At 46.8% G+C, this 25,293-nt stretch overlaps 1 protein-coding gene across 6 annotated transcripts in view; it reads right to left on the reverse strand.

Annotated features, from left to right (window-relative positions):
- ACSL1 (acyl-CoA synthetase long chain family member 1) overlaps positions 1-25,293 on the reverse strand; it is an 877,045-nt gene that overhangs the window by 345,071 nt on the left and 506,681 nt on the right. For 4 of the 6 annotated variants that reach the window (XM_069631500.1, XM_069631503.1, XM_069631502.1 and 1 more), the window contains one exon: positions 6,973-7,050. In XM_069631500.1, the coding sequence (XP_069487601.1) occupies positions 6,973-7,050 (78 nt within the window). Of the gene's footprint in view, positions 1-6,833; positions 6,912-6,972; positions 7,051-25,293 lie in introns of all 6 variants that reach the window. The other 2 variants (XM_069631504.1, XM_069631505.1) reach the window with 1 other exon arrangement.

The following is a 25,293-nucleotide window of genomic DNA, read 5'->3' on the forward strand; positions in this document are numbered from 1 at the left end:
CAGATCAAGAAATGCATCTTAAATATAAATACCTCTATACATTCTTCCCAACTTAAATTATTAAGAGGGCTCTGTGTGCTTAATTGATCCCATCGTCACTCTCACACCGCCCAAGCCTTACTGCTCTGTCACACTACCTTAATAGTGTAGACATTAGTATTTTACGGTTTTCCAGAATAGGGTGGACTGTCAGTCTGTCTATAGTGCAGATTCTGAAAATCCAACCGAACAGACCCCCAGATATGGTCTACTGCTTAGGTACCTTTTTTCCGCCTCCTGGGCTATTATCCATAGTTAGCCAGTTATGATTTGTGGGTTGGCTGTACCTTAAGATGGTGACTGCACAAGTTATAGCCGTTTTGTACCTCCAGAAGCCATGCTCAGTCTGTAATTCCAGTAGCCAGTGTCACAGATGGGCCAGACAAAACATTCTGTTTTGGAGACACTCGAGTGTTTATTAAAATGTGGATCTTAGGGCCGTTCCCTCTCCTCCCTAACCCAGGTGTCTATAACCCCAGCTTATTTGGGAGCATGTCCAACAGCTTCACCTTTGTGTAACAGGACAACCATTTCCTCACATAGTGCCACAAACCCATTGCGGGAGATGGACAAGACAGTACAGCAGATTTATCCACTATGGGCAACCAAATGGTGACTTTTACAGCCTGATGTATGTGATGCAGTCTAGAGAAAGTAAGATGACAAAGTGGGTTAAAGGTGAAAACCAAAATATAAAACCTAATCTGCTCAGACCACACTTTCAAATGTGTAGAAGTTGCCCTGCAAAGTGCTACCCTCCAAGAGATGCATTCCTGGGTTGAGTTTACATAATGACAGGCAGAGCCTCGCATGAAGAATCTAAACAGTGGTATGTGTTAGGTAAGATTTTCATATTTATGATAAATATTCCTGACCTGTGTCAAACCCAGAACCTTTGGCTTGGACTTGGTAATTATTTTACCCTGTCCCTAGCTGAGTGGGGATCCTTTTCCCCCTCACACCAAGTCCTTTACTCTTTATGGGTCACCTTTTTATGTCTCTCCATAGTGTAGGATTGGATTATAGTTTCCTATAACTTTGGACTAGCTAATGTATTATGGCAGCACACAACATTTTAAATGCAGTGGCTTCCTTTTTATTATTTCATCAGTGAACTACTGTTCCCGAGAAGTAAAGTGGGATTTTCATCCCCTTTACATTTTTATATAGTGAGCCAGCACACCCCACCTTATGTGGAGTCCTTGTATCCCCTTTCTTACTTACCTGGTAAAATGCATGTAACAATTACAAGTTAACTTGAATGGCTGGTGGCAGTGGTATTACCTTAGTGACTTTTTAATGCTCAGAAGGGTGGGCTCCTTTTTCGCTATATTTCCTTGCTTCGGAGGTCTTCCCCCATCATTCTAGATGGGAACGATCTCGATTGAAGTTGTGTCTTCACCAGGAATCCTTGTATTCCCTGCCAAGGCTCCAATGTGTCTGAGAAGGCAGGAAGCGAGGGAGGAGTCCAAAACTCTAGTCCTTGGTCTTTCACCTTGCCTAAAAGAAACCAAGTCCCACAGGGGGGCTGGCTGTCCTGATTGGACAGCCATACCGCCGCTTTCTGTAAACGTCAGGGAGCGAGTCTCGAAGTTGTGCTGTAGTTCTGATAAATACTATGAACCTGGAAACTGCTGACCAGTCGACCATTGGAATACAAAGAGGAAGATCCAGAGACGACATCTGTAGCGATTTCGAGCGCCTGCAGAGCCGGATGCCACCCTTCCTTCCAATGGACCTGGGGGTCCCAAATGCGATCCCCTATCAAGACTACATGCATTTTGAGCCAATCCCGAAACCTGCTGCGACCTTGCTGGGCTGTAAACCGTCAATACCCTGGCTCCCCGAGCCTGAGTGCATTGCATGGTCTTCGGAAGTCCGAACCTCGCTGAAACTTTGGTGGACTCCCGCTGGACCTCCAGAGACAATTTGAATCCCTCCTCACCAGAGTGCAGGACCGAGAGTGTGAAGAGAATCCAACTAGCAATCTTCAATCTTCATCTGGCTGCTGCAAGTTCCAATCCAGTGTCCAGTTCTTTCTTCTCCAGACGAAGAATCCACGGACCGGGTACTGTGCGGTTGCATCCGAAGGCATCCACTCCGAAGCTCTACTGTGTTGTCAATTGGGTAATACCTTAAGTATTGTGTGCATCCTGTGAGGCTGCAGGGGTGATTTGTGTGGCTGGGAGTTTGCCCATACCACTTGCCCAGGCCCAATGCTGTTATGCATATAGGGAGCCTTCTCTGAAGGCCCTGGACTCTTTTAACTAACTCTGAAGCTAATACTTACTTGTTAAAGAAGATATCCTCTGCAACTCTGACTTTCCTGCAACTGAACCCTATCCTGACCTGCCTACAGCTGGCTCCTAGACCACTAGGGTCCCTCTTATGCCTCTGAAAAAACTCATGCTATAGACTAGGGTAAGACCTTGATAAGAATTCTGTCTGGTAATTGTAACAAGATAAAAGTACTTACCCGTCAGTGTTGTTAACTAACAATTGCTAGTGCAAGCCACTACTAGTTAAACAGTGCAACTGTCATTTTCCTGTAACAATTGTGGGCGCAAGACACTTGTTAAGCAGTCACATGTAAAAGTATACAAGTTGCTTTATTTACTTAGAATAGTGTTCCACATTCTGAAATGTAATGTGCTGCTATTTGTTAGGCAAGTATTGAATGCAGTACCCTTTGGGTGCACTACAACAACCCCGACTACAGGTAATAGAAAACCCAACCTTTGGTATACGTTTGTACTACACAGTTTGGTAACGTGTTGAGCAGCCAGGCTTATCTCAAGATGGGTCAATGTGAGCTGTAGGGGAGTTATACAGAGAATCACAGTGACAAGTATTCAAATAAACACTTACACTCCAGGTTTCTTGCATAAACAAATATTTATTTAGCAGTCAGTTAGAATAAGCCTTCTTCAAAAGGGAGCAATATAAAAAGCAACACCAAACTACACTTCAAAAACTATACACTCTTAGTTTTAGTTTCTAAATCAGTAAGTACCCTTTTGGGATGGCCCAGAGACGCAGCCTACACCCTCAGGCGACTTCAGTAACGAGGGTGCTGGGGACATTAATATATCACCGTTGCATTTAGAATCAATTCAGAGTAAGTCAAAGGAAAAGGTTATTGGAACATACAAGAGACCACAAATATTCTTAAGCAGGCAAATACTTTCAGATCCCCCAATAAGTCATTCAATGAAACAGGCTAGGCCAAAGTCAATGGGCAAAAGTCTTTATGAGCTGAAGCACTTCTTTATGGGCAAGTAGAAACGTCCTTGCACAATGTTTTAGAAGTCTTAGAAGAAAAATGATCAATCAATGTAGGGCCACAAGCTGTTAAGCTTTTGAGTAGTAGAAGATGCAAGCAACTCTACAATAAGAGGTAAGTTCTCTCAGACTTTTACAGTACCTTTGCATTGAAGAAAAAGTGCAGCAGATGACTTCTGTTCCTGAGCAGCTCTGCAGATCTCACTGTTCCTGGGCCTCAGTCGTGGGGACAAGAGGGAGGACTTCTGAGGACTACTGCACTGGGACGGCTGTTAGGCAGAAACCTGTGCAGTTCCCTCTGGGACCACTGCAAAAGATTTAGGACTACAGGTGTTTGGCAGTAAACCCACTTGGTAGCAGTCTGTACCACACAGATTCACTTGGTAGCTGTGGCTGAGCAGTCAGACTTCCCTCAAGAAGAGTTAGGCAGTATACAGACTATTCACAATAGGTCAAGAGGACACAGTAGAACAAGTAAACACTGACCAGGGCTTGGTGTAAAATAGATAATTATTTATTTAAAACCACATCTAGAAAAAACACAGGCACTAATAGTAAGCAATTCAAAAACACGGTCACTAAAAGATATACTCCCTTAAAAGAATATTAGACCAGTCTTAAATAAAGCCCCACTTATTTTCAGACAGCGGTAAGCGCTTAACGTAGATGGCACTCTAATAATTCTTTTTAAAAAGGGAGAGAAAAGCAGAGAACAAGTTGAAACAGATCCCAACACTTTTACCAGAACATAACAAGAGAGGAAAGCAAAGTAAAACCGTGAAGTTAGAGTTAAAGAGGCCAGATCCACTTTCAGAGGATCCAAACGAAATGTGTCCAGGGTCACACGGTTGCAGTGCACAAGTCTTAAAGGTTCAAAAAGGAGTTGGACCAAAGAAAGGGACCAGTTAGAGGGTCAAGGCGGCCAGCCCAGTCCAGAAGGTTAAGGGGTTATTATTACCTTGTAGCAATCTTTAGAAAGGGAGGCCTGGCGGACACGGTACCTTAAAGTGGTGAGAACGCTCCAGCGGGGGCAGTTGTTCCTGGCAGCGGGTGCAAGTCGGTGCTTCGTCCAGGGGAAGAGGGGATCTCGTCGTGGAGGAAGACAGGAGTCCGTTGCACTGCCAGGGAAGAAACCAGCCACAGAGTTTCTCAGGTACAAGGAGCGGTCCGGTGATTCGCGGTTCAGTGGTGAGTGGCTATCCGGCCGCCGGGGTGCTTGGCAAACTGGTTGTGCCCACCAGTCAGGGGAAGAAGCCTCTCCAGCCGGGAGATCTTCCGTCGTCGGGAAGTGGCGAGTCGGTTCTGCAGGGCTCCACCGGTGGCGTCGTCGTGGTAGGTCGGCTCAGCTTCTCCCTCGTCGGATTCTCAGGTCCTGTAGTGACTTCTGAAGTTCCAGTCCCCAAAGCCCTGCTTTTATGCAGAAAACCCCCATTCACTCAGCCGAACTGTCACTCAAACATGCTAAGTGGTGAGCCGGCTGGCTCACCACTTGGGCCAATCACACAAGAGTGCGACTTGAGTTACCAAGGTAACTCAGTCCAGGGTGCCTAAACCCCCTCCCACACCCCGTGGTACCCAGACAGAGTGGCACCACTTTTGGAGGCTTCTGTGGAGAAGCCCGCCAAAAAGTGGAACAAAGGGCTCGACTTGGGTTGGAGTCACAGAAGAGAACACAAACGCCATTTTAGAATAGAGTCTTGGCAAAAAATACCAACCGGAGAATTAATATTAAAGAAACCGGCGGTATGTTCGAGGCTATGAGAATTAAATAATTAAAGTTGGTAGCCTCGAACAATGGGAAAATCCCATAGGAAAATATTCGCGGTCGAATATAAAAAGTAGTTTCCACTGCCACCAGCCAAAACTCGATCAGGGGGGACGGAGACGTGCCCCCTCGACTAACAGACCCCAGGGCAATCGAATTGCCCCGACCAGTATGTCCACAATATGATGGTTTCTACTGGTTTCTGTTAATAATTTGGGACTAGTAAAGCCAAAGGTGACTTTACATGCCCTGGGAGACAGCAGTCAGTCCCAGGGTATGGAGTCTATGGTGGGGTGTCACTATGACACCCCTGTGTTACTGCACGGAGGGTGCTGTGTAACACATAGGAAACACACATGAGACCCTATGGAGTAAAGGACCCCATAGCCCAATAAACACATTACCAGTCAAAGGAATACCATAAATCATGTCCAAGAGTGGGAGAAAAAAAGAGTCACTCTTGGCAGGAGGAAAAAACAAACTCCAGAAATCCAGCAAAGCTGCTGGGGGACTCACTAGGTTAGGAAATTCAGCCTAAAGAGAGAATTTTCCCTAACAACGGCCACAGCTCACAAACCGCAAACTTCACTTTCAGTGGCTGTTCAGTGTTTCAGCTCCTCACATCTACCGCAAATAGCAACACTGCGGTTCCTGGCCATCGAAATGGGCTTTCCTCGCTTCTGGAGTCCCACACTCTGTTGAGGGGGCTCAGGCTCAGTCAGTCCTGCTTCCTGGGAGTCCGGAGGCTCTTCCTGGAGCTCTTGGCCAGCTTAAAAGCAATGCACACAATCTGGCGTTTCTCTCCCTGGCTCTACGGTTTCCAGCAGCAACTCTGTGGAAATTCAACCAGCTCTGAGAGAATGTCCAGGTGGCTTACTTAGGAGTTGATTGGTCCCACCAACTTAAGGGGAGAAGTTGGCCTTGCAGGGGCTTCGTCAATACGAATTTGAAGTTTCAGCACAGCAGCAGGGCTTAATCACCGGGCAAACCAATGGTCCAGGAGTTGCAGCAGGCGTCCTCTTCAAGTTCTTCTTCGGCTCCTTCGTCCAGTGGTCAACTCTGCCTTCCAAGCCAAAAAGCCTTGCCTTTTGTGCAGGTTTCTCCCATTCATTCCAGCCTAGCTGTCAGTCACCCAGCAGGGTGGCTGTCCTTGCCGGACAGCCAGCCAGCCAGCCAATCACCCAAGAGTGCATTCCTGTCTCCTTGGAGACTAAGCACAGGGGGTTTCAGGCACCTCCCTCACTTCCTGCCCACCCCAGACACCCTGGTGCCAGAGGCGGGCTTCACTTGTGACTCCTGCAAAGAGAAAGTGAACAAAGGGACCAAATCTGGTTTTGTGTGCAGAGTAAGTCTCAAGAAGGACCTTTCCACAAAAATGGCGAAAAGAGAAGACTGGGGCCATTTTGACAAAAAATGTATGTATTTAAATAAACCATTTATTTTTACAATACATAGTGTTTCAGTATTTCTTTGGACCATACGTATGCTACAATTTCTTTGTACCAAGCTACAGCCCCCTCTCGCTCCTAAGATAAGCCTGGCTTATCCATCCATGCTACCCACATTCTCAAGTGGTACACCCTTATACTAAGAGTGGAGCTTATGTACTGCCTCAGATGTGGTTTTTATGTCTTGGTACGACTTTAGAAAATCTGTCCTAACAGGGTGATAAACTGGAACCAAACAAACATTAAAATGGAACACCATCAGCCAGAAAAGAAAAAGAAAAATGTTCAAAGCATCTTACCTGCACCAGGCGTTCAAACATGTGTGCAAGGGGCAAATAGGAAACATGTGTGTCGCTCCAGTTCATAACAAATGACTTCTGTAAGAAACAAGAGGAACTAAGGAACAAAAAACCCACAATGTGAAACAGGTGTGCCTACCTCCACAATTCTCTCAAACATATGGGCCAAGGGCAGGAAAGAGATGACAACATCTTCTACTCCTGGGAAAACTACATCCTGAAAGGGAGGAGGAACAGGAGAATGCAAAAGGAGACAGAAAACATGATCAAAAGTTAATTGGATAAGATTTCCATCAGTTAATTAACAAGCCACAGAAGCAAGCCTGCCATCATACCTCTCCATTACATGGCAGAGAAAGATATAAAATTTAAATTGTAATATCTGTTCACCCACTTCAGAGCGTTATTCTTTTTATACCTTTTTATTATCTTCCAGAGAAGATTACTCTGCCGGGCAACAGGAGAGATAGGAAAGCAACAACACAGAACATGCAATCCGGTAACTATATTTTTCTAGGACACTGCATGTTTAGCACCTTGCAAAATGCCCAATTAGAGAATTATCAATGCACAAAGAAAATCCAAGTATCACACTGAAGGATTGACAAATTAAAACACATGCATTTTCATTTTTTGAATAAAGGAATGAAACCTCAATAGTTAAGGCCACTATCATACCTTAAGTCATAGTTTAGTTTGTGTTATACCAACTGCATCACCTGGTATTAAATGAGCTACAGTAAAAAGGCCTGGTGATGTGAAAGTGGCAGAGGTCTCCACACTAAGGCAGAATGCAGAATAAGAGATAGGCTTGAAAGAGAAAAGGTTACTCACTGTAGTTACTGTTGCACTCCTAGTCCATAATCTCCTTTCCATCATACTGATAGGAGTTCACCCAATTGCAATGGGCTGGAGCCTTTTGTCCACCACAAAACTAAGCACCTTTAAATTTGAAGCAAGCTAGGACATGTCAGACCATGGCTACTCAACCAAGCAGCCTCACTCAGTCCTTTGTCCACTGGTCAGCTACCACCAAGTAAATTTAAGGTGATGGAGGGTGGGTCATATGGAGGAAAGGAGACTTGACTAGGAGTGCAGTAGTCACTATGCTACGTAACACTACCTGTCCACTTTCCTCCATACGAATGGGAGATTTCATTGCATGGAAAACGAGGGGTGGGTGGCTCCACTAGTGATTTGGGAAGCGGTTTTGGAGGACTGCTTGTCCAAACCTAGCATCTGCTCTGAAGCCGGTATCTAGACACTGTGCAGAAAGCTGACAGATCTATGAACAGGAAGATAAAGTCTGTCCTCACAAGTACACAAACAACTGGATTTGAGGAGGAAAAGGGCATCTCACGTTTTCTAGTAGGCTTCAATTGCTGCCAAGTAATAGCGATAGATGCGATATGAAAGAGTACATTATTCAACAAACAAGTTAGGGAGTTGATCTACTTATCCCAAGACCAGTGGAAGAATCTAATCCATTTGCCCCTTTACTGTTAACAGTAGCCTCAATTATCTTCAGATATTATGATAGTATTGCAGATATGCCAAGGTATCCCAGGGCCAACTCCACAGGAACTAACTGGCTAAGTTCATCAATTGAAAGGAGCAATGGAGAACGTTGCACTGCTGCTGAAGAAGGTTGCGACAATCCAACAGGGACTGGGACCCTCAATGCACAGCCTCAGGTCAGAGAACCATAGCACATGATAATTGGGGTCCTTCAGGGTGGCACCCCACCATACACCAGAAAACCCCTTGAGGCAGGTTTGGAGGATTGGTCTACAAGGCCACCAGATTATTTTCATGTAGAGCAATTCCACGAGTTTGCTAGATGTAACCATATGCAGCTCACCTTTAGGTATGCCATTGGACACACAAGGCACATGGTGCCTTAAGGCTCAGATGTTTCCGCAACAGACCGAGGGGGCTCACTTGCACCAAAAGTGTGCCACCATAAAACTGGCGTCCAAAAGTCAGGAAATGGAATAAATATTTACAGCTTTGAAGTCCCAGGAAGGTTAGCCTCTGGGTTCGCCCACATGTCCATTTCCTGAAATTGATGGAGAACACAGGGTACAGCAAGATGTCTACAAGTATTTAGGCTGAAGCTAGAGCCTTCTGACCAGAAGCTGCTCTCACTAACCAATCATCCAGATCGAGATCCATTTAAAAAATACTAGACTAAGAACTAATCCCAATGGACCCACAGACCGACATTCAGACCACAACTCAGTACTATGGTACAGTCAAAAGAAGTGAACTCAAATTCTGGCTACCTATTCCCTGTACAGTGCTTCCCTGCTCTCGAGCTACGTCTTCAATTTAAAACAAAATATATTTAAACCACCTCCCCGGCCTGTCTCCTCCACCTCCAGAGACAAAGTAAGGTGGCAAATGCATTTATGAGCTTGGTGAAAACTTAGTGCTGCATTGAGCCCGAGGGGATAGGACCATGTATTAATAGTGGAATTTCCATATGGATAGCCTGAGGATATTCCAGTGTGGTTTCCAAATTGAGCCATGGAGGATCAGCATCTTTGAGATCCAACGCACAGAACCAGTCATCCTTTTGAACAACTCCAAAGATTTGTGCTGGCATGATCTTGAATTTTTTGTTGGTTAGGTCTAGAATTGCCCTCGGCCCGACTGGTACTCCTTGGGCACTTAAACGTGTCTTGATTAAGACCCTTAACCTATCTGGTCTTGGCGAACTGGCTCTATTGCTTCCATTAGCAAGTGGTTGACCTCTGGCAAAAGTGGAGTAGAGCCCAGCTAAGAGGGGGGAGAAGGAGGAACCAAGGGAATGGAGAGGCAATAACCCCTAGCTACCACCAATGGGATCCAGGGGGTCTGACAACATTACTTGTCAACAATCAAAATAGAGGGAGCCTGCAGCAGACTGGTGTTGCATTTTCCACTTATTGCAAAGACACGTTTTTCCCTTTTTCCGGGCCACACGTCCACGCGACACGTGATCTTTTCACGTGATGCTGCAACGCACTAGCCTTTAGCTGACTCCTACACAGCAACCACAGACCGCTGTGGATTCAGACGTGACTGCGCCAGTGTGAGCAAGTAAGTGCTGCTGATACCGTTAGCCTAAATGAATGACCTGCTGTTTTAAGACCAAGGTGCGGAATACGTCGGGGTAACGTACGGATGCCAGTATGATATGATATGTTATTTATAACGCGCTTAATACCCAGAGGTTTCTAAGCACGGACCCAGGGATCGAACCTGTGCTGCTCTGTCGTCTTGCTTCCAAGGCAAGCACGTTGCCGCGGAGCTATCCTCCCGGGACTGTAGCACATTAGCTCAATGACTCAGTAGCCTGACCTCGTTCTGTACACAGACGAACTTTCCCCTACCCCAGGTGACAACAGTATAGAAATGCATATAGCAGGCTGGGGATTCTCCTTATGATATTAAGGAGATGGAGGGAAGTTGGGGCTATCACAGATTACAATGAGTGACTGCCCTTTTCGTCTCTACTTTACAGCAAGTCGTTCGTGACACTGTTCCAGATATGGATTCACAAATTTACCAATAAGAATCTGCCAACTACCAGTTAATACTGCTGAACGCACCCACTGCAGCCAGAAGGTCAGTACACGGCTTGTAGTATGCAAGTCCGTGTGTGTGTGCATGTTGCCAGGTGGAGGTTTGTCACTTAATTTATGAACCATTTGAAAGCACAGACATAAGATATCATTATATTCTGATAGTTCTGCACATTACCCAGTTCTCAATGCAGAACTATTCGCTGTTTGTACTTTACTTGATCTTTAGTGTGTGAAATGGAAATGTCCGAGTTCCTTTGACCTGTAAGGGAGACCTATCCTGTCTGGTGTCTCCGAGCACTTGAGCCTGTGGCAGTGTTTGGGGAGTGACCATGGAATATATTTTCTTGTTTTCCATAGGTTCTCCTCCTGAACTTCCCTGCATTGGCGCAAAGAAGCAGGGTAAAGTATGCACCCTATGGCAGACAATGGTGACTGATTGAGAATCACCAAGTATCCTCGTTTTTAGACAACTGTCCTGATGAAAGTGGTTCCACCTTAATACACACCACTGAAACCGGTAGACAGCGGTTGTCCATGGTGGAGGCCATAAACTTGCTCTACCTATACCATGAACAACCGGTTATGTTTTTTACAATTGTCCTACATCCCGCCCTACTATCTAGTATCTCTCTAGGACGGATGATGTGGGCTTTGTCTTCACTTGAAATCTAGCTCACCCCCACTAGGGATTACTTTCTGCAAAATATTAGTTACAAACTGCAGCATTGACCCGAGCTTCTTAACAGTTCTTAATTTTGAGCTAGCCTGGGATGGCTCGACCAGTCTACGGGATATTAAAGTATGGTTGACCCCGAGTAGACAGATGGGTCCTCCGTTTCTCAGTCCTTGGTGTAAACTCAATTTTAACACCCCCTATGTTTGCCCATAGTCCTCTAAAAGGATCTCAGTGACCTGGGACATACAGGAGTCTAACAATTTCTCAATTGTTACGTTTCTTCAAAAATGGCTTCTTTGCCTTCTTTTACAGTCCCCGTTTTTGTAAGCGTTGCACCAGCGTTTTCTAAGTAAAGTTTTCCTACGTCTGGAATCAGGCAAGGACAGGAAGGTGTTTTCCATCTATCCTTCTGTCTTTCTTACTGACCCAGTATCTCCTTGGTCACTGTACATGCGCTGCTCACTGTGTTTGGAGGGACTTCCTCATTGCCCTCCTTTTCCGTGTTAAAACATTAGCCTGTTAGGCCTTCACTCTGTACATTGTACTTCCAGTGCCCCCTGGGTTATAACCAGCCAATCCTTACATCTCAACCTTTCAGAAACCAAGCATGAAGGTGGAGAGTCTTGACCTCTGGATGGAGAACCCCTGATCCCACCCCACACCCCCCTCACGAGAGAGAGAGACATCTCTCGGTGGGGAAGACCGCGTGGAGGACGGATGGACAATTCTAGAAGGTCTGGGTACCACATGCTCCTGGTCCAATCCGGAACAATGAGGCCCATGTGGGATCCGAAACTCTGCAACCTCCTTAGAACCTGGGGAATGACGGGGACCGGAGGAAATGCGTACAGTAAAGTGGGAATGAGCAATCCACAACAAATGCGTCTAAGGCTCCTCTCAGAGGAAATTCCCTTGACCAGAATCTCTCGCACTTCCAGTTGGCACTGGTCGCGAACAGATCCACTTGCGGGGTTCCCCAAAGGGCGAAGATCTCCAGAAGGACTTCCCGAGTCAGCTCCGACTCGTGAGAGACTGCTCTGCCTGTTCAGAGCGTCCGCCACCGCATTCTCCTCTCTGGCCAGATGTACTGCCGAGAGGTATATTCCTTACTGGATTGCCCAGAACCAGAGCTGCATTGCCCCTCTGCACAATGGGAGTGACCCCCCCCTTTTTTGTTGAGGTAATGCATGGCCACTGTGTTGTCCGTCATGATCAGAACAGACAGCAGCCTGATGGCCCTCAGCTCTAACTGATCGATGTGGAGTTTGGACTCCGACAGAGACCAACGACCAATGGCGGTCAGATAGTCGGCATGGGCTCTCCATCTTGTGAGGGAAGCATCCGTCACTACTGTCACCTCCAGCCACGGTTGCCAAAACAGCTCCCCCTTCATCAGATTCCCTTTGCTGGCCCACCACAGAAGATCCTGCGAGACCGAGAGTGGAATCTGACCGGGATCCGACATCTTGCCTGAGAATTGTGACCACTGCATTTTGAGAACCCATTGCAGGGATCTCATCCTCAGTCTGGCCTCTGGCACCAGGAAAATGCAGAATGCCATGAGGCCGAGCAACCGTAAGAATTCGAAGGCCGGAAGACGCTGGGCATGTTGAAATTTGTCCACCATCTGTACAATGCGATGAGCCCTCACCTAGGGAGGTGAGCACTTTCCCAACGACGTGTCCAACACAGCCCCAATGTACTGGAGCTGTTGGGAAGGTGTCAGATGCGACTTCTTGAAATTGAGGGAGAAGCCCAGCTTGTGGAAGGAGCGGCAGGTGAGGTTCAGACAGTGGTCGAAGTGAGCAGGAGAGGTTGGGAGCGGTGCTGCTCTTTTTTTCAAGTTTTACCGTTCCTATACTTTTATAGTAAAACAAAACCGTCCAGAATGGTTTTGTTTTAAAATAAAAGTATAGGAAGCAGTTGAAACTTGCACTTCAAGTGCACTGCACTGAACGTTCTCTTAAACACCAGGTGCATGTGTTTGGGGGTTTGTATTGTGCGTGGGGGTAAGTGGCAATGGGATTTTTGGAGAGCTGGGGCAGGTCAGTAGGGAACTTAGTTCCACACTACTTCTTTTCATACACCGACCAGTAGGCGGAGATGATCCAAAGCTTGCTCGGGAGAGCTTGCACGGATCAGCCAGTCGTCCAGGTCGGGGTAGACGTGAATTCCCACCAGCACCCCCTCCCCCACCCCCCCGTCGCCTGAGATACGCTGCCACCACCATTAGCTTGGTGAAGACCCTCGGGTAGAGGTAAATCCGAATAAGTGCGAGCTGTCTGCCACAAACCTCAGGTACCTTTTGTGCTTTGGATGAATCGGCACATGAAAGTAAGCATCCTGTAGGTCCAGACACCAACCAATCCTGAAGTCAAAGGGCCTGGAGGACCCGAGAAAGAGTGACCATCTTGAACTTGTCCTTTGTGAGGAGTTTGTCCAACCAACGCAAGTCCAAGATGGGTCTAAATCCCCAGTCGCTCTCTGGAATCAAAAAAAATTGGGAATACCATCCCCTGTTCCTCTCCGGCTACAGGTACCAGTTCTATAGCACCTTTCTCCAGCAGGGTCAAGATTTCCTGCACAAGGAGCGGTTCCGGAAGCTTCAAAGAGAGACCCCGGTGGATTGTCGTGAGGCCGCTTTAGGAAGGGAAGGCAGTAGCTGTGGGCCATTGTATCCAGAACCCACGCATCCAAAGTAATAGCTCGCCATTCTTCGAGATGCTGAGACAGTGTGCCCCCAACCGGCAAACAATGGAACATGGCCTCCTAGCTGTTTTGGAGCAGCTGCGGCAGCGCCTGAAGGCAAAGATGCAGCTGCCTGAGCGGCTTTGGCACCCCTATTTCCCCGACCACCATGGGTATTTTTACGTTGAACCCTTTGATTGGTGGCTCCTCTCGTCCTACCAAAAGAGTAGTATCGAAAGGAACCTCCCCTCCACTGCTCTTCGCTAGGATGAAAAGGTGGAGGTTGACGCACAGCAGCGCTCAAAGATTTAGCAGCAATTTTTGAGGTCTGCAACCTCTCAAGGCTCTCGTCAGCCTTGCTGCCAAACAAATACGAGCCATCAAAGGGCATGTTCAGAAGACGGGCCTGTACATCCAGAGCAAAACCTGACTTCCGCAACCATGCAAACCTGCGTATAACGGTGCTCGCAGCCATGGACTGGCTAACACTGTCGGCCGTGTCCAATCCAGACTGAAGGGATTCACACATGGCATCCTGGTCATCTTGCACGAGAACAAGGAACCCATCCCTTTCTTCCCCCTCGGTAATATGCTCAGCCGCTAGAGACAATTCCATAGAGTGTGTGAAAATCTTGACAAGGCACAAGTGGAGTTGGCTGACTTCAGTGCCATACTCCCCGCAGAAAACCCCTTGCGTGCCCAACCATCGAAGCGTTTGTCGTCCCTATCAGGAGGGATGGTAGGGTACACCGCCTGCCTCGAGGTGGCTGTAGCCGTCTCAACCACCAAACTCTCGGGAGTGGGGTGTGAGGATAGGTAGCTGGGGTCACTATTGGAAGGGCAGTATTATTTAGTTAACGACTTGTTAACTGCCGGAAGAGACTCTGGGGTCTGCCAAGTAGCCGCCACCCTTTTTTGCAAAGTCAAATGAAACAGCAACACTGGGTCAGTGGACGGACCTTGATCCAAAATATCAGTAAAGTCACCCTGGACAAATACTCAGTAACTCCACCTCAGGAAATGTGTCCAGGCCACTGGCATCCTGCAATGACTGACGTAACTCTCGACTGTCTCCGGAAAAGACAGGAGCCTCATCAGGCTCAACAGGTTCAAACTCCAAATCCGACCTCTCCTAATCCCCATAGATATCATCCAGAGACTAAAAGAAATCCTGCCTAGGAACAGGAGTGGGCCTGGAGTCGACAAGAGGCTGCCCCTGGATTTAGCCTTTCTTGGAGGATCCACAGTACCAGGGACCTCACCTGGCAAATTCCGGCCAAATGGCCCCGAAGGAGTCGACGGCTTCGGCGTTGACTGCTCCGAGGGCTGGAGTGAAGGCAAAGCACAGACGGCCGTACTCGACGGACACGGCACCGACAGAGTCGGCGCCGACCTCTAGTCCTTATCAGACTTCTGCGGTTTGCCGGGGGACGAAGACTGAGACCTGGTACTAGCACGTCTCTGGCAATCAACTGGAGCCTTGTCCGAACGGGACCTTGACGTTTCCCAATGTTTATCACGCAGAGGACCCGGGCCCGAAGGCACGCAAGCATCGGACTGATACCGTTCGCTGCCAGTTTCTTCCAAAGGCGTGGACGGAACTGTGCCGCCCTGGCATTGGAAAATCGCCAGAATTTTCTCCTTGAAGGCCTCCCATTCTTCAGGACAAGTCACTTTCTCGCGGTGCCATCATCCGACGAGGACGGGGAAGGCGACCAGTGATGCCTCTTCCGGGAGTGCCGAGACGAGGACGAGTGGTGGGACCCACTCTGGGACCGAGATCCCTGGGACTCCTTCCAACGAGGAGTCAACCTTTGATTCGTCAGTGGAAACACTCGCAGCTTTTCTGGACTTTACTAGGTTTTTTAGAAACCTGACCTACCTGCAACTTCCCCTTACGCTCCCGCAAGGCCTTAGCAGTCAACGACTGGCACTTCCAGCAGTCGTCGGTATCATGACTCTCGCCACAAACAAATGCGATGCAGGTCCATAATCGACATCATGGACTTACAGTCCCTGCAATTCTTAAAGCCAGACCGCAGAGTCGGAGGGGTAGATGAAAACATTTCCACGAAGAACACACGAGGAGCGCCAAGTTCTCGAAGCAAACATGTTTGTGGAAAAAACGTAACTGAGGCTACAGGCACTGTCCGTCCTATTTATAACATCCAGTGACGTCTCCCTCGACAGAGGCCTTCGAGGGACATTGACACAGGACGCCCTCTGCCGAAAAACTTCCGAAGCAGCACAGCTGTGGACATTACATGTCAAAGATGTGGAATACGTTGGAGGACACAATCCATTCAAAATGAGAGGTGCTGTCCATCAAAAAGGTAGATCCAAAATCCTGTCCCACAACTAGTATGAACTTAGTAGAGTGCATTCAGGCAAGCAGGCATATCAGCCCCCAAAGTTTTGCTGCTAGGAAAAAAAGCCTAAAAAAGTCTCCCATCTCTCTTCACAACATCCAATTACCAGACACCAAGAAAGCATCCACATCTCTTGGTAAAAATAAACACCAGATGCATTAGAATAGAGCTTGCAGCCACAAGCCTCCATAAGCCTCCAAAAACATGTCTTTTGCAGAGCAGAGATGCCGAAGATTAAGGAGCACTGGATCCAGGCACATTTTTACATAAATGACAAAGATACCACTTACTAGTGTGGCCGAGGGTGGGAAGAGTCCAGCAATGTTTTTCAGAAGAAATATGCTGGTACTAGCCATCAAGTCTTATTAGTAGGCTGTAAGAAGTTAGGCTTCAGCTATAGTTGGATTGCCTTAGCCAGAACATTTGGGTGGACAAACCGGATCTACTTTAAGTCTGCAAACCTCTGCAAGACTCTGGACTTCTGTTTCAATTCGTTCCAGGGTGGGGACTCTCAAACTCAGCCAGGGCCAACATCCCATCATGAGAGGCTTTTGCTAACTGCAGGCTATTGTCTTCTGGTTCACCCGCAGTCAGACTGGGTACGGCATGAGATCCTGTGGTTGTGGATTGATCTTTATACCAAATGGCAGAAACAGAATCCAGAGACTGGGTGGGCAAGAGAGACTAGGGCAGGTCCTAACCCGGCTGAGGAATCAGACGTTGAACTGGAATAGGTTGAGGAGCCGGAGCCACTGGCGTTGTGAAAGTCAAGAAGAGTGTCAGCAGTATGAAGGAGCTTGTGGCATGAGTTTTCAGATCAGTCCTTTAAAATCAGCCTTGGACCCCAATGATTGAAATTGGTCAAGAGCATCTGTCGTGTGTTGCCTGCGAACGACATGAGGCTGTATATTCTGAAAGGGTCTATGTTGCAGTAGTTGAAGTAGAAGGTAAAGTTGGGGTCCACCATGCATTATCAGGTACAGAGTACGGTTGCTGCAGCGTCCAAGACTATGACAGAGCCGAGGAGCAGGACGGGTATGACTTGCCAGTCGGTAGTATACCAGTCAGGACATGTGTGGGAAGTGGGGCTCCATGAGGGACCATTGGTGGTAGAGGCACCAGAGCTTTGGACCACCTGGAGGTGGATGCCGTGGCCAACTCACTGGGTATGAATTTGTGGAGGACCTAGAATCCATGTGCAGTATCTCCGACTAGTAATCTTTTGAAGAGGGACGCTACCTGGATGCAGCATCCCTTGACAAACTGGCATGCTCCTTGGGCACCAGTTATCGTGTTGGCCTGGGTGAGGGACACCATGACGTTTTCCTGCCAGCATGAAGCCAGTTGATCTACGTCTCAATGGACCCTTGGGAACCATCCCGGTGATGGTTACAACAAGCCATGGATGAGTTTGCAGGAGGTACCCTCTGACAGCATCACCGGAAACTCCTGCCGTCTGAGCAGAGTTCAGTACTAGGCCCAGCTGGAAAGGGGGCAAGGGTGCCAGTATACAAGCTAGTAACAGTCTTCACAGCTTCAGGGCCATCGCAGGTGAGTTTTGGAGAATCCAGTGGACCTCTCCCAAATGTGGTAGTCCCTTGAAAGTCATCACCAAGGAGGAGTGCAAAGCTCCACAGCGTAGGGAGACTAACTTCCTGACTGCTGTATTCCCGACTTGCATGAGTTTTGACAGAGATCTTGCAGAACGGGAAGATCCGTAATGTTGCCAGTTGCTTAGCCCACTTGGGCCTCCTCTTAGAGGGCGACCTTCCCTGAGAACTACCATCCTGTCCATATAAAGGCGCAAGGACAGGATGGAGGTTTACTTGGAAGGGCAAAAAATACCACCAGGTATTCACCAGGCTGCAAGAAATGAAGGATGGTTTTAGGATCAGAACTGTGGTTGGAACCCATAGAAATGAGGCTATTACACTTTAGACACTAACTGAATAGGCTGGGAATTGAGCTTTGAAAAACAAGATGTTGAATGGTGGCAAAAAAGAAATTTGTAGTTGTTATTACAATGGGACTCCTGGATTGGAGTGGTAGAACAGGAAAATGTTGCCTGAGAGTAGGGTAAGTGAAAGGAGAGAGGGGTTAACATGATTAGTATGGACCTGCAAACCTAGATGGAACAAGGGCGCTCTAAGGGAAACAGGAGCAGTAATTAACAGCAAAGCATCCATAGTTCAGCCCTCGGTTTGGAAGGTAGGTGAAAATGTAACAATCAGTATCTGTAGTGGTCTTTAGGAAATCTGTAAAGTGAAATGTTCAAAGTTGTAAATCAGAAAAAAGCAGGCAAACAAAATCCCAAGAGAAGCCGTGAAGACAAGGTAGGTCGGTAACAGCAGACAGTTTAAATCCTAATCCAAAGGCAAGTCAAGGTTCCAGGCAGAGGTTGGTAACAAAGGCAAAGATCAAAAGGTAACTACGGAGCTAGAATGTGGAACTTACTTCAATCGGAAGCACTCACCAATGGATTCCAAGCTTCTTTATGCTTCTGTGCCGGATGCCTGGGGTGATGACGTAGGTGCGTGTGGCCATCGTTAGCCGAGCTTCGCCCAACCATGGTAACAGCAGAAACACACGGTAGACAGGGAATGATGTGTCGCGTGAGGCTGCGACGTTGATACAGATGCCATGGCAACCACCAAAAGCATTGTAAACGCTTAGCGGGAGAGCCTGGATTAATGGAACGGCAAACCCATGGCCCAGGAACGGGGACCGTGACACTGACGCAATGAGGAAACTTAAAGGATAGTTCCGGGACTTTTTTTTTATTGTCCCTACGGTTCGGCCATGTGTTTTTAAGCATAAATCGGTAGATCGTAGAAAACTTTCCTATGGACCATACCCGACTTTTCGTCCATTAACGCACTCGAAATCAGCCGCCATTTTCTGATAATCCTCTCACTTGCCGCATCACCCTGGCTCACCTGCTTTTGCGGCACTAAATCAAATCCCCCGCCCCTGAGCCTGACATCAGCAGACGCGTACCGTCCATTTCCCAACGCCAAAGCACGTTTCGTGTCAACAAACGCTGCGCCTCAGCTAATGACGTGTCGCCATGGAAATGGCAGGACGTCTCTTTCCTCAATAAGTATAAACACACCGTTTCACAACACACAGCAGCAGATTTTCGATTCCATTATTCTCTCTGTGTTACTTTGAGTATTCTGTGACTCGTTTCTGTGCTCTGGTCAGCTACCTTCGCCACTTCTAGGCCTTGTGAACACCTGTACCATTTCTGTAAATTATTTTACTTTCTTTACCACACAATGGCTACAATAATGCCGTATATGTACGAGCCCGAGTACACCGAGGAAGAACTACTGGAAAGGCAAGCACGCGAAAACGATGGGGATTCGGACGGCAGTTGGGAGGACCAGTCAACGGATGAAGAGCCTGGACCATGTCGCATGGACGGCGTCTCCACCTGGTGCACGTGCAATCGGTGCGAGCTAATGCCAACTGAGGAGAACTGCTGCTGCCGTGAAAATTCCGGGTGCTTGGCCTACATTTCGGAAGGCGAGCCAAGTCCGCAATGCATCACCGAGCTGCCAGAGTTCAGGGAAGCCTGCCTCTCACGGACCGTGTTGAGGATGATGATGGTGCTTATGCACGAACTTCGCGGCACTGTTCGTCCGCGTAATCCGAGTAACGAGTAAGTACACTCTGGTTGTGATGTCAGTGATGCCACTACTATTTCATGGCCGTCTCCCACATATAAAATTACATCTACATATCATTCGAATGCATGTAAATTGGTTCCATATTGTGCATTTTCTAGATAGAATTTTTTTCAAAGCAGAATGATATTTTTTTACCTGAATCGACAGTGATAAGAAAGTTTTGTCATTTTAATACAGTTTGCATCTTTCATTTTCACAGGTGGTACAGGCTGGTGGCCTATCGTTGCTTCACTTGGTGGCTTCACGGGAGGCTCGGACACCGCATTCGGAGAGTAATACCTGCCTGTGCGGTACTTGCCATTAGACAACATTTCCCCAGCGACAGTGGACAATACCGCGGATTTTCCCTGGATGTGCTGCAACCGGAACTTTACAATGTGTAATGTTTATTATTTATGTTCAATTGAAATTAAGATCTAAAATAAAACCCAACATATATTTTAACAATGGTTGTTTTGATTTTTTAAATGAATCTAGTGTGTCTCCATTGAATAGTCTTCCTGTGCCTTGTCTTGTCACACCACATGTCTCCGGCCAGCATCCTCCCTCACGCTGGCCGCCCACCTTCAATCCACATAACCGTTGAACCCATATGCAGCAGACATACATATGTTATTTTGCGGGTTGGCATCAAGCCTCCCGGCCTTGCCCCCTCCCCCAAAAATACTTACCACACCACTTTGTTCAAGCGTTGGCAATAAAAGGCCGTTGGATTTTATTGATACAAAACATGGTTATAGGTAAATAATCAATACGGTTGATCATAATAAATCATCCTTTTGGGCACCGGGTACAGAGATGACCCCCTCTGGCCCGTGCCGCCTTGCCACCACAGGCCAGCCTGCTGCTGACTAACTGCCTAGGCATCCAGGGTGAACTGCACCCATATATTCTCCTGGGAGGGTGAGGTATTTATAAACTCACCCCCCTGCCTTCCATGTACTAGATCCTGCAGCCTGCCTCTTACATGCAGTTAGATGGCCTCTCCTTGGTGAGGCCCTGCGGCAAACCAGTCTTGTCTGCACGACCACCGCCCTAATCCACCCCCCCCGCCCTATCAAAGGCAGTTTGCACCGGGGTACTTGTGCTGGCAAGTGGAGCTGTCAGGGAGCGATAAAGGCCAAGAGGTGCCAAAGACCATGTACACTTCAAAGTGGTCTATAGAGCATGGGTTGTTGTTCCCATGTCTACCTCCAGACCCCGTGTCTCCTGCCAAGCATCCCCCCTCACGCTGCACGCCCCCCTGCAATCCACATAAGTGTGTCTCCATTCACGAGTCTTCCTGTGTCTTGTCTGCACGACCACCGCCCCAATCCACCCCCCGCCCTATCAAAGGCAGTTCGCACCGGGGTACTTGTGCTGCCAAGTGGAGCTGTCAGGGAGCGATAAAGGCCAAGAGGTGCCAAAGACCATGTACACTTCAAAGTGGTCTATAGAGCATGGGTTGTTGTTCCCATGTCTACCTCCAGACCACGTGTCTCCTGCCAAGCATCCCCCCCTCACGCTGGACGGCCCCCTGCAAACCGCATAATGCCACGACATATACACGTCATTCATTCACAAACACACCCCTGTTTCGAATTCTTTATAACCCACTTCATATTTCTAATGAGAACTTCTTTGCGCTTTGCTAGTCAACCCGTGAAGGTGCTGGTTATCTGCTCTTCGTCTCTGTGAACTTCCGTGACCACTTCGAGGAAACTCGTCAGTTTGCAACCTGTGAACTGCTCCCTGTTCTACGACAAGAAACTACTCTGATCCCTGCATCTAACTGTTTGTTCGTCAAGGTAAGGCCATGTACCATAATCATTTTGCGTCCAATTTCTTTTCGTTCAAGACAGTACATGCAAGGAACTAGTCACATGTTCTGAGTTTAGTCAAATTATTTTTCTATTCTTTTAAAGTTATTCAAATACTTATCCGCATGTGAATAACGTGTATAGTTCCAAGAACCAAAACGAACCTTGCATTGAACCTTTTATGTGTCATTTAATTTTTTAACACATTGGTATTCATAGAGAATTGTTGATCTTTACTTTTCAGAACTTTCCACAATGCCTGCCTGTTCCATTGGCGGTTGCCCTTCGAAGACCCATAATAAATCTGAAGGTACTATAATGCATGTTTTCCCTAAGACAATAGATCAGATAAGAGAATGGGTCCGATATTGCGGATATCCACCGTCTGAGCTTGAAAGTAGAGTCCTAGAAGTCTTTGCGGACAAGAGGGGTGATCGATACCGCATCTGCAGCAGGCACTTTAGCTCAGACATGTACTCCACATCATTGCTAATAAAGAAGAACACACCGCGAGCGAGGCGAAAATTGCTCTCAAACGCTATTCCCACTCTATTCGTCCACATCCCTCCACTGGTGAGTCAAGTTTACGTATTTATCTCTCGGCCTTGCGGTAGTGTGTAGCATTAGCTAACAATAATTTCCCCATTTATGTATCCACTCAATATGAAGGCGGAAGATTCTCCATCCGTGTCGTTATTGCAGTCATCAGCCACTTCAAGCGCCTATCGGGTAATCTTACTTGGCTATTCTGCCACTGACTTTTTTTAGGCATGTAAATCAATAGTTTTAATTTATCGTGTAATTATTTTACTTAATGGTACACCCTTGTACTCGTCCTCTAGTCTTTGTTTTCAGTTATAATTATTGTTATCCAAAATAATGCAAGTACTGTCTTTCAGGGAGATGCTGAGGAGTCCAACGTATTGACGACAACCGTTGATGTCACTCAGATGCTCGAGGTACGTTTCCGGACAGTTCCATCGATGGAGATCATCAGATCTTGCATTCTTGTAGCGTGATTGTTACACACAATGTTTCTTTCGTTTTTAGCCATCGATATGTCCTTCTGTCGTCGCCCTCCTATGTGTCTTCTTTCTTCAATATTGTGTTCATTACTAATGAAAGTCCTACGTTTCAGGGAGTCGATGGAGCATTAGTCCAAGAAGAAGGGGGAGCATGCAGTTACGGGTCGGCGCAACAGCTTGCAGAAGTGTGCACCGCAGTTACATCGTCCCTTGATGTTCTTATGCATTTCGAGGTATGGATACTGACAGTTCGATCAAGCGAAATCATATGACGTGATTACATCCGCTATACTTCCATCTTTATTAACGCAAGTACTATGTTTCAGGGAGATGACGGAGCTTCTTCTACAAGGACATCACCCCTAGTAGTTGATGCAGATCTCTGGGTGGTGACACTTCCAACGATCGAGCAAATCGAATCATATTTACATATCCATTATTTATTTTAGACAACTGATCATTTGTGCAGGTCTATTTAGATGAGCCGTTGACGCCTGCACAAAGTTTATGTTCTTTTTAACAAAATAGAAAACCATACTAATGCAATTACTGTGTTTCAGGGAGTTACTGAAGCATCATCTTCAATAATATCATCAATGGAAGTCTATGAGGAGCCCGAGGTATGGATCTTGACAGTTCCATCTAACTAGATCAACAATGCGTGAATAATTGTCGTTTGAATGTTCTACACAAAGCGTTCATTCGTGTTTTGCTATTGAGATGTACGTGGGTATTGGTACCCAAGTACATTTTGTGTTTTCGATATTATTATACATACTAATGAAAGTTCTATGTTTCAGGGAGTCGATGGAGCGTCAGTGCGTGATGGATGTGCTTATCATGAAAATATAGTCGTTGCAGCGCAAGAGGAAGTGGAGACATGCACACACGAGTCGGAGAAACAGCGTCCTGATGTTGAAGTTCGAGGCAAGAAAGTTTCAAAGAAAAGAAAGCAAAAGAAGGTTAGTGTCCTGGTCACTATATTATGTTGTTTTTCACTGTTAATAGTTCAATACTGTAAGTTGTGTTTAAACTGAACATCCCTTTTCCAATCTGTCCTCTAGTTGCGAGTGGGTGTACGAACTAGATCTACAGAGACAGTGAAGCGAACAAGAGATGTTGCTTGTCAAACCTTTTGGCAGGGACGAGACTGGAGATGCATCGTGCCAATGGGAAGAATATGAAGTGATTGACAACGGAGCTATACCACATCCAGCCATTGATAGTGAATGTCCTCCTGGTAGTTCGGATGCAGTCGGAGATCAGTTCACAGAATCCACACCCGCAAAAACTAAGACCGCGAGAAAGTTGAAGAAATTGTCTTATTCACCCATCGCCGGAGAAGGAACAGATGTTGCAATGGAAGAGAATGAAGTGGACGACAATGAAACACCATCAATATCACTGAACATAGCGGAAGACAATATCATAGATTCTACCTTTCATGTGAGTGACATGTCCTCAACGTTACAGGCCGAACCGGCTGGGATGCAGAGTGACAGTATAAGGAAAGAGGCCAAATTCATTGTATTCGATAGTTGTTTGATTGATATTATTATTCGGATGAAATGTGGGCATTCGGTTGGTGGGGAAGTATGTGGGGAGCCATTGATCAATGTGACTCGTGCAATTTGAGGCACTAACCTTAAAATACATGCCACCTGAACAAAATATCATCCTTTCTCATGGTCTGCACAACCCATGCTGGGGCAACTGCCAGCAGGCAATCTACTTTGTGTAGCGGCTGCACTTTTTAGTGGTTCAAGTTTTAAAAAGTTAGAGTCTTTCTTTCAGTTTGTGGGAATCCATTTCATTGCGAAAACTCAGTTCTACAAATACCAAACCGATTATCTATTTCCAGCCATTAGCGAAGCTTGGAGAATGGAAAAAATGTCTATTGATAGTACATTCGCGGGCAAACGGTTCAGGCTAGCCGGTGATGGACAGTGCGACAGCCCAGGATTTTCAGCCAAGTACTGCACCTACCACTTTCAGGACATGGAAAGTAAGAAAATTGTGAGTTCGGTGGTCATGCAGGTGTCACAAAGTACATCCTCAGTGGCCATGGAGAAAGTTGGCTTTGTAGCATCATTGCAAGAACTACAATCGCGGGGAATGGTGATCGACCTGATAGCCACGGACAGACACGTTTCAATTGCCAAGACAATGAGAGAACAGTACAAAAATATAAATCACCAATTTGACGTTTGGCATCTTGCAAAAACAATCAATAAAAAAATGTCTGCTGCAGGTAAAAAAAAAAAGAAACGCAAGGTATTTCACAGTGGTCCAAGTCAATCAGCAACCATCTTTGGTGGAGCTCAAAAACATGTGGAGGGTCGTTGGAAATTCTACTGGAAAAATGGCGGTCAGTAATGCTACACTGCACAAACGTTCACCGTTGGAACACAAACCAACATTTCCACAATTGTGAACATGGCCATTTGTCCACAGAGGAGGCACGGAAGAAGAAGTGGTTGATTCCTTCATCACCCACTCACAAAGCCATTGAAAAGATTGTATTTGATAAAACTATAACAAGAGATTTGAGGGGACTCACGGAATTCTGCCACACAGGAGATTTGGAGGTGTTCCACAATATGTGCCTAAAGTACAGGCCAAAACGATTGCATTGTGGC

This window comes from Ambystoma mexicanum, chromosome 6q (genome assembly GCF_040938575.1).
Source record: "Ambystoma mexicanum isolate Mex_15411 chromosome 6q, UKY_AmexF1_1, whole genome shotgun sequence".
In the NCBI taxonomy this organism is placed as follows: domain Eukaryota; kingdom Metazoa; phylum Chordata; class Amphibia; order Caudata; family Ambystomatidae; genus Ambystoma; species Ambystoma mexicanum.